This window comes from Coffea arabica, chromosome 2c (assembly GCF_036785885.1).
Source record: "Coffea arabica cultivar ET-39 chromosome 2c, Coffea Arabica ET-39 HiFi, whole genome shotgun sequence".
NCBI classification, from domain to species: domain Eukaryota; kingdom Viridiplantae; phylum Streptophyta; class Magnoliopsida; order Gentianales; family Rubiaceae; genus Coffea; species Coffea arabica.
This window is the reverse complement of record NC_092312.1, coordinates 43,471,742-43,481,910: the sequence shown is the minus strand read 5'-3', so window position 1 is coordinate 43,481,910 and position 10,169 is coordinate 43,471,742. Positions and strand designations below refer to the sequence as shown.

General features: G+C 41.1%; 1 protein-coding gene across 1 annotated transcript; it reads right to left on the bottom strand.

The window, feature by feature from the left end:
• Window positions 1-7,986: 7,986 nt before the first annotated feature.
• On the bottom strand, window positions 7,987-9,266 carry LOC140035667 (uncharacterized). Its single transcript, XM_072076983.1, has 2 exons — window positions 8,667-9,266; window positions 7,987-8,043 (listed from the first exon to the last, which is right to left on the bottom strand). Exons 1-2 carry the CDS (start codon window positions 9,264-9,266, stop codon window positions 7,987-7,989), a joined length of 657 nt encoding a protein of 218 aa, XP_071933084.1.
• Window positions 9,267-10,169: the final 903 nt, after the last annotated feature.

Genomic DNA, 10,169 nt, shown 5'->3' with positions numbered 1-10,169 from the left:
TTAGTGAATAGGAAGTAAAAACCCTAGTACGGGTGTTTTAAAGAAAAACGGTGTGAACCGACGTGTACCGCACACTACCGATTGAACACACCACTGGACCACCACTTTCTTACCACATGAGCTCATTGATATTCGAGCAAAATATCCCTTCATTTCCAGCTGCCTTTGACCGAAATTTGTGGCCAAAAATGTAAGGGAGAGAGAGAAAAATTTGCATGGCTTTGATGGCGCCAAGTGTCACCACCACATGGCCCCTTAATTAATTTTTTTTTCTTGCCTTTTTATCCTTCACTTCAGCCATCTTTCTTCTTCATTTTTTCTGGTCTTGGCCAAGCAAGAGAGAGAGAAAGGGAGAGCAAGAGAAAACAAGTTCCTTCTTGATTTACACCAACCAAGTGCTAAAATTGAATTCTAAACAAATTGATTGTAAGTTTGGAAGCTTGGGAAGCTAAGGGAACCAAAAACTTCAAGAAATAGTGGAGGATCACTCTTGCAAGCCTTCTTTTTGAGGTATAAAATCTGATCTATGGCTTTGATCCTTTTATTCTTGTTTAAGATGTTAAATAGTCCATGTTTTGGGTTTGATTACAAGTGATGCAAGTTGTTGTGGTGATTTTTGGATGAAATATGTAAGTTAGAGTTTGATTAATTTCTGCCTAAACTTGTTGTATAGTTAGTATATGTTGTATATAAGGTTATATAGGGGGTTTTGGTAGCAAGTGTAGCAAGAAATTAAGAAAACTATCATTGAAACCAAAAGATTTCAGATTTCTGGAAATTTTCATCCTATTCTGTCCGAATTTGAATCCCTATGTTAGAGGCCGAATTGGCCTTAGGTCAAAGAAGGAAAGTTGTATAGAATGGTATTTTATAGGTTTCTACAAAATTTCAACTCAATCGGAGCAACGTAAGACGTGAAAAGTCCAAAATACCCTTACTGTTTTAAGTATTTCCCAAGCAGTCCGTGTGATCAGTTAAGTCCAGTTTATCACGTTTTTCGACTAGGATCCATTCTGATTTAGCTTTTTGCCAAAACATGAAAGTTGTAGTATTCTGAATTAGCTTTCAAATACCTCTAAGAACACCTGATTCGGACTTGTGTACTCTGAGATATGTCCATTACAGTGTTCTGCATTTAAACAGCCGACGAATTGGTTTCTGGTTTAGTAATTTGAGAATTTGACTAAGTTACATTAGGAACTGGACTAAGTGACCTTCATGAATGTTGTAACTCTGTGTCTTAGCTTCGAAACAGCATAGGTTTTGTCTCAATCCGATAAGCGTAACTTCGGATATGTTATTTCCGCATTCGTACGTCAAATCTGTCTTGTGCTAAGTTGAATTTCTGCACTTGTGATTGTGGTAATTCTTATTCTTATGATATTGTGAGCCTATGGAATGGCTCTTGACTTGAATTGCTTATGAGTGATGTTGGGTTGTGGTTGAGGAAAAATAATGAAGCCAAAATGGCTGGAAAATTAGGTAAACACAAAGGGCGTGCTGCCCAAATTTTCGCTCGAGGGCTAGGTTTCTATTTGAACTTGTATACTTTTGTTTGGCCAATACCATGACCGGTTTTCCATTTTAAAACATGATTTTTCATCCTGGGGTTCAAACAACCCTCTTCTTACTTGAAAGTCATTTTTACACGTTTTACTCCTAATTAGTCGGGTTTCTTTGTTTCCCTTAAATGTTTTGCTCGATAAACTGTAATATGTTCTCTTGTTCAACCTTAGGTTTCATTGGTGACTAAGGGTAATATCCGGAAGGATATTTTGCACGTTATTTTGCATATCTAGGTGAGTGTTCCTTGTTTGTTATATTCTCCCGGACTTCATGACTTGTTGTTGTTGTTTGATAATGTGTTAAGTGCTTTCAAGGATTTCTAAAACGAGTTTTCTAGGCGAGCGTGTACTTTATCGCGCTCGACCTTAATGAAACGTGAAATTTTCAATGATTTAATGATGGAAACATTAGTTGCGCATGATGTAAGCCTTTTGGCTGAATTGGACCCTGCCCTTCGTTACCGATCGACTCGAGCCAGAAGCGGACTCGGTCGGGCGATATGGTGACCCTGGGTGAATTTGGTATACTCGAGTATTACCTTGTAGTCCGGCTACGTCCGGATGGGTGGAGTCCGGCCAATGGTCGGATGGGTGGAGTCCGGTCAACGTCCGGAAAAGGGGATGAACGAACAAAAGGATGAACGAGGGATTCTACTTACAAAAAATGTATTTTCAAACGATTGGAGGAATAAGGGGAAATGTCAGGGGGAACGACCGAACAAACGAATAGCTCTATGTGAGCCCGTATCCTTTTAATGAATGTTACTATCGCTTTCCATTGTAAATGTTTCTTGAATTATTAATACTCCATGTTTAATGTATTGAATTGATTGTTGATTATCTGTTCGGAACCTCACTGAGCTTTTAGCTCACCCCTTTAGTTTTGTTTTCCTTAACAGGGGACGGCGAGCAGGATGAGAGCATAGACTAGCCTAGTCTAGGTATTTTGTTTCTTTTGTAATGGTTCTCGCCCTAGTGCTTGGCACGGGCTGGTTGTATGGTGAAGTGAGAACCTTTGTACATTTGATGGCTGTACTTCCTTTTGAGATAGCAATATATATAAGTTCCGCTTTAAGTTTGGATTGCTGCCCTATTTATTCTTGTGATTTATTCTGGATTTGATTAAGGAACGACTGAGTCCCGGCGAGAGCCGGGCAGGCGACTCGCCAAACCCTTTGGTTCGCCTTAGGGGGAGGTGGGGCCGTCACAGGTGGTATCAGAGCTTAGGCTTCAGATTCCTGTAGTGTATCCTAGGCTTGAAGTTTAGGATGCCGGACTGTGGGATTTGATTTGATTCGATTTGACTTGAGAGTTAAGCGATTGAGGGATAAAACCTATAGCTGCTTCGCGTGGTTTCGGCGCGGAGTGACCCTGGACTAAGTGGTGAATAAGTATGAGGGATTAAGTGAAGCTATGAATTGCGAATGTTATAGGCCTTAAATCTTTCTCATGGTATCTGAGGATCATAGATAGGTATGTTAGGTAGGAATTCCGATTGTAGATAGTTTACTCTTGGGACTGCAGCTCGAGATGTGGATTATCTTATTTCGGATTCTTGTGCCTGAGTACTCCAGAGTTGAGGCGCTGCTAAGTACTTGAGACTTGCATTTTGGGAACATGAACAGGCTTTGTCTGACTAGAATGAGCGCAAGACGTTAGTAAGTGACGTGAGGGACATCTAATTTGGATAGTAAGTGATGTGAGGGACTGGACGGGCTGATACTGGGACGACTTCGCCTTTTCCTTTTGATTTACCTGTATATTGTTACTACATGACGTTAGTATACATGTGTGTACATGGTTATCTGTCCAACTTGATATGTATTTGTGTATTTGCTTATCCGTCTTCTTGATATGGCATGTTATGTGCGTATATGTTTATTGGTGTATTTGGAATGCTAGAATTTGTTACTGTAGTCAATTTACCGTGTTTATTTACTAAATTACCTTTTTGGGGAAAAGAAAAGAAAAGAAAGAGGGAAAACATATATATGGACGGGAGACGTAGTCGTGGACGTGGAACTAGTCGTGGCCGTAGAGCTAGGCAAGCTCAAGAACCGAGAGAAGAAAGAGAAACAGTGGCCGAGCAAGAACAGGGACCGAGGGTTGAGGCTGGAGATCAAATGGCTACGGCGATGCAACAAATGACAAATATCCTGGCACGACTGGTAGATCAACAGAGTCAAATGCCAGTGAATCAACCCCGAAATCCTGAGATCGGAGAGGATAAGGCTCTTGAGAGATTCCAAAAGTTTCTACCTCCGAAATTTCAAGGAGGGCCTAATCCGGATATAGCTGAGCAGTGGTTGGAGGCAATGATTAATATCTTCGCGGCTTTGAATTACATGGAGCAAAGACAAGTAAATTTTGCTGTATTTCAATTCGAAGGACCAGCCCGCGCGTGGTGGAATGTAATTAAAGCCAAGTGGGAAAGAGAACAGACGGTATGGACATGGGCGAACTTTGTAAAGGAATTTAACGAAAAGTATCTCCCACCTTTAGTCCAAGAAAGAAGAGAGGACGAATTTATTGGGTTGCGTCAGGGAACCCTAAGTGTGGCCGAATATGAGACCAAATTTACTAGACTGTCTAAATTCGCTTCCGAATTGGTGGTTACGGAGCGACGGAGAATAAGACGATTTATACAAGGACTAAATTTGGAAATCCAGGAGGCATTAGCGGCAGTTCAAGTTAATACGTTTACAGAGGCTCTTGAGAAGGCCCAAAGAATTGAGAATGTGAAAGCCCAAGTAAAAGCCTGTCAAACGCGAAAAAGAGATACATCCAACAGCACACCTGAGGAATCCAGAGAAAAGACAATGCTCTCCAAAGTGCAAAAAGTGAGCCATTCACCTCGCCCACCTTGGACATTAAGAGTATTAGATGAAAGGTCTATGAAAGGAAGTCAGATCGGATCAAAGGACATTTCTCGAGAAGATCCAACAGTAGCTCCTCGATTGGCCTGTGGATACTGTGGAAAGGCAAATCACACTGAGAATGATTGCTGGCGGAAAAGGGGAAAATGTTTGATTTGTGGGAGTAGCAATCATCAACTTAGCAATTGCCCGAAGAAACAGCCACGAGAGGGTAGTACTCAACAAGTGGAAGGAACCAAACTGAAACAACCTCATGAAAGAGGAAATCGAACAAAAGTATCAACACAAGTTTATGCCGTAGATCAGCAACAAGTTCTGGGGTCCTCCGAGGCGACGGAAGGTATGAATTTCGAGGTCGAAATTCTTTTAAGGGGGAGAGAGTGTGAGGACTCGCAAATTTCTTATATTTTTCTCAAAAATGCCTTTTTATTTAGAAATTATTCCTTTATTATAGCCCTACTACCCAATCATTCTCCAATAAGTGCAAATGAATCTAGAAAGTAGGGTTTCACTCTTCGTTTTCAAAATTGGAGCAAATTAGGGTTTTCACGATTTTCGCCGGATCATTTTTTGGTACGGAGCGAGGATCAAATTTGGTGATTAAAAGTGACTTTTAAGTGAGAAATAATATGTGATTAGGAGCAATGATATAAGGTTAGTGAATAGGAAGTAAAAACCCTAGTACGGGTGTTTTAAAGAAAAACGGTGTGAACCGACGTGTACCGCACACTACCGATTGAACACACCACTGGACCACCACTTTCTTACCACATGAGCTCATTGATATTTGACCAAAATATCCCTTCATTTCCAGCTGCCTTTGACCGAAATTTGTGGCCAAAAATGTAAGGGAGAGAGAGAAAAATTTGCATGGCTTTGATGGCGCCAAGTGTCACCACCACATGGCTCCTTAATTAATTTTTTTTTCTTGCCTTTTTATCCTTCACTTCAGCCATCTTTCTTCTTCATTTTTTCTGGTCTTGGCCAAGCAAGAGAGAGAGAAAGGGAGAGCAAGAGAAAACAAATTCCTTCTTGATTTACACCAACCAAGTGCTAAAATTGAATTCTAAACAAATTGATTGTAAGTTTGGAAGCTTGGGAAGCTAAGGGAACCAAAAACTTCAAGAAATAGTGGAGGATCACTCTTGCAAGCCTTCTTTTTGAGGTATAAAATCTGATCTATGGCTTTGATCCTTTTATTCTTGTTTAAGATGTTAAATAGTCCATGTTTTGGGTTTGATTACAAGTGATGCAAGTTGTTGTGGTGATTTTTGGATGAAATATGTAAGTTAGAGTTTGATTAATTTCTGCCTAAACTTGTTGTATAGTTAGTATATGTTGTATATAAGGTTATATAGGGGGTTTTGGTAGCAAGTGTAGCAAGAAATTAAGAAAACTATCATTGAAACCAAAAGATTTCAGATTTCTGGAAATTTTCATCCTATTCTGTCCGAATTTGAATCCCTATGTTAGAGGCCGAATTGGCCTTAGGTCAAAGAAGGAAAGTTGTATAGAATGGTATTTTATAGGTTTCTACAAAATTTCAACTCAATCGGAGCAACGTAAGACGTGAAAAGTCCAAAATACCCTTACTGTTTTAAGTATTTCCCAAGCAGTCCGTGTGATCAGTTAAGTCCAGTTTATCACGTTTTTCGACTAGGATCCATTCTGATTTAGCTTTTTGCCAAAACATGAAAGTTGTAGTATTCTGAATTAGCTTTCAAATACCTCTAAGAACACCTGATTCGGACTTGTGTACTCTGAGATATGTCCATTACAGTGTTCTGCATTTAAACAGCCGACGAATTGGTTTCTGGTTTAGTAATTTGAGAATTTGACTAAGTTACATTAGGAACTGGACTAAGTGACCTTCATGAATGTTGTAACTCTGTGTCTTAGCTTCGAAACAGCATAGGTTTTGTCTCAATCCGATAAGCGTAACTTCGGATATGTTATTTCCGCATTCGTACGTCAAATCTGTCTTGTGCTAAGTTGAATTTCTGCACTTGTGATTGTGGTAATTCTTATTCTTATGATATTGTGAGCCTATGGAATGGCTCTTGACTTGAATTGCTTATGAGTGATGTTGGGTTGTGGTTGAGGAAAAATAATGAAGCCAAAATGGCTGGAAAATTAGGTAAACACAAAGGGCGTGCTGCCCAAATTTTCGCTCGAGGGCTAGGTTTCTATTTGAACTTGTATACTTTTGTTTGGCCAATACCATGACCGGTTTTCCATTTTAAAACATGATTTTTCATCCTGGGGTTCAAACAACCCTCTTCTTACTTGAAAGTCATTTTTACACGTTTTACTCCTAATTAGTCGGGTTTCTTTGTTTCCCTTAAATGTTTTGCTCGATAAACTGTAATATGTTCTCTTGTTCAACCTTAGGTTTCATTGGTGACTAAGGGTAATATCCGGAAGGATATTTTGCACGTTATTTTGCATATCTAGGTGAGTGTTCCTTGTTTGTTATATTCTCCCGGACTTCATGACTTGTTGTTGTTGTTTGATAATGTGTTAAGTGCTTTCAAGGATTTCTAAAACGAGTTTTCTAGGCGAGCGTGTACTTTATCGCGCTCGACCTTAATGAAACGTGAAATTTTCAATGATTTAATGATGGAAACATTAGTTGCGCATGATGTAAGCCTTTTGGCTGAATTGGACCCTGCCCTTCGTTACCGATCGACTCGAGCCAGAAGCGGACTCGGTCGGGCGATATGGTGACCCTGGGTGAATTTGGTATACTCGAGTATTACCTTGTAGTCCGGCTACGTCCGGATGGGTGGAGTCCGGCCAATGGTCGGATGGGTGGAGTCCGGTCAACGTCCGGAAAAGGGGATGAACGAACAAAAGGATGAACGAGGGATTCTACTTACAAAAAATGTATTTTCAAACGATTGGAGGAATAAGGGGAAATGTCAGGGGGAACGACCGAACAAACGAATAGCTCTATGTGAGCCCGTATCCTTTTAATGAATGTTACTATCGCTTTCCATTGTAAATGTTTCTTGAATTATTAATACTCCATGTTTAATGTATTGAATTGATTGTTGATTATCTGTTCGGAACCTCACTGAGCTTTTAGCTCACCCCTTTAGTTTTGTTTTCCTTAACAGGGGACGGCGAGCAGGATGAGAGCATAGACTAGCCTAGTCTAGGTATTTTGTTTCTTTTGTAATGGTTCTCGCCCTAGTGCTTGGCACGGGCTGGTTGTATGGTGAAGTGAGAACCTTTGTACATTTGATGGCTGTACTTCCTTTTGAGATAGCAATATATATAAGTTCCGCTTTAAGTTTGGATTGCTGCCCTATTTATTCTTGTGATTTATTCTGGATTTGATTAAGGAACGACTGAGTCCCGGCGAGAGCCGGGCAGGCGACTCGCCAAACCCTTTGGTTCGCCTTAGGGGGAGGTGGGGCCGTCACATGCCTCAAAGGCGTCCTTGTGTTCGGAAAAGGGATTTGTACTTATGCTCTGTCCCTGTTCACCCTTTTTCCTTAGTACTATTTCTCCGAATTCGATCATATCCTGGATTTCATGTTTCAATGCTCGACAATCATTGGTGGAATGCCCGGGAGCTCCAGAATGATAAGCGCAGACTGCTTGAGGGTCATAGTCAGAAGGAAAGCGCTTAGAATAGATCTTAGGAGGTATAACACCAATTTTCCCGACAGCTTTCAATTGCTCATATAATTGGTCAACAGGCCGACCTAGATTGGTGAAGGTTCGGTGTGACGTTGAATTTTGGGTGTCACTGGTTTGTTGGTAGTAGTAATTTGGGCTAGGGGGTGGAATAGGTCTTGGGTTAAAAGGAGGGCGAGATCTAGTTTGGAGATTTGGTTGAGGATTTTGAAAGGGTGGTGTGAGTACATTTGGATAATTTGGTCGAGGTCGAGAATGGTTAATGGTAGTATGGTGGATAGGACGGGAGTTTGGGTAGTATGGATAGGGTGATGAATAAGCAAGGCGGTTTGAAAATCTAGGTCTGGCCGAGGGGCCCTGATCCCCAACAAAAGCAGTTTCCTCTTCCTTTCCCACTGTCATTCTAGCCTTGCAGAGCCTCTAGTTGCATCTTCAATGTTGACACATTAACAATTTTTCCGGCCTTCACAAACTCATCAAATTCTTCCAATTTATTGACAATTTCGGCAAAAGAACACCCGGTCATTCGAAAAATTTCCTCAAAGTAAGGCGGGTCATGAGCTTTGATGAACGTGCGAACAATCTCGTTTTCAGTCATAGGAGGCTCCACCTTGGCGGCCAATTTCCTCCATCTCTTCGCGTACATCTTGTGGTCCTCAGATGGTTTTCTTTTAGTCCCCTCAAGTGTGGCCCTCGTTGGAGCAAGCTCGCAATTGTATTCGTACTGCCTCATAAAAGCAGTTGACAAATCCATCCAAGATCTCATATCCTCAGGCTTCAAATTGGAATACCAATCCAACGCGTCGCCTTCTAGGCTCTCGGGAAATAAACGTACAGGTAAATTCTCATCATCTATCGGCTTTCCAAGTTTGTTTACGAACATCCGAAGGTGTGTTTTGGGATTGCCAGTTCCATCGTACTTGCTAAATTTTGGCGCTTTGAAACTCATTGGCAATTGCATATCCGGAAATAGGCACAGATCGTTGTAGTCTAGACCTCCTTGTTTGCTCAGACCTTGGTTTTTCCTTATGAACTCCTCAAACCGATCCAATCTTTTTACCAAATTCTTATCAACCGGTGCGGATGATTCCCCAGCTTCAGCCTTCCCTTGGGCGGTGGTATCTAAGGTGAATGGCTCAGCGGTGGAGTAATAATGTGGTCCTTGAGGTTCAAATGGCATGGTCATAGTGATTGGCGGATAATTCTAGGGGATTTGGGCATGAGAAGGGTTAATTTGGATGTGAGGTACATAAGTAGGTTGTGGGCCGTGAGTGGGATAAGTAAAGGCTTCCTCCGGTGGGTTTATGACTTGTGAAGTAACAGAGGCTTGAGTATAAGGTAAGAGTATTGGTTCAGATTGGCCGGGGGGTAAGGGTTCGTGTTGTTGCTCACCGCTAGCACCCCCAGTGACCAATTGGTCGATCACGCGCCGTTGGGCCATCATTTCAATGCTTAGTTCATTAAATTGGTTTAGAACTTCGCTCAGTTGAGCTCCTAGATTTGCCAAGTTAGTCGCTGATGTTGTTGCAGGCCTATCAGATGATTCGGGACGGGTACTCATGTTTACACTATCTCTTGAAGCTCGGCTATGTGATCGGGTAATAATGGGGCTTCTTCATGTAGCAATATTTGTAATTACTACCTGAGAACGTAGGAAAACCCCTATTAGATGCCCTTCTTGATTGACTGTTGTCAAAAAAGAAAAAGGAAAAGAAAAAGACAGGAGTTAGTAATAATTTAAGTAATTCGGATGCATGTCCTATTGGGGGACCCTTTTAGTGCCAAGGGTAGGCCTAGCATGAGAATGCAATCCTCTGAGGTAGGCACTATACCATACCTTGATGAATCCGATCAACTGATTGAGTGAAAAAATGATTTGAAAAATTTGGTCAATCGGAGTGAAGAGACATTTGCCCTAAAAATGAGGACTACGTTCCAAGTTGATTACTTGCTTTGATTGACGCATGATGTGCAAAAGAGCCTGCTTTTGAAAAGATTGCAATGTCTCGACTAATTTATTCAATGAACCTTAGATTTAAACCCTAAAAAGGAATGAACAAGTCAAATGAATAGGTTGAAATTG

What these genes read in the sequence shown, in the direction of transcription:
- LOC140035667 (XM_072076983.1), bottom strand. Translation starts at nt 9,266, where the DNA reads ATGCCATTTGAACCTCAAGGACCACATTATTACTCCACCGCTGAGCCA. An exon ending in CTATGACTGAAAACGAGATT is followed by an intron (nt 8,044 to 8,666) that starts GTTCGCACGTTC and finishes ACCCTCAAGCAG; the next exon opens with TCTGCGCTTATCATTCTGGA.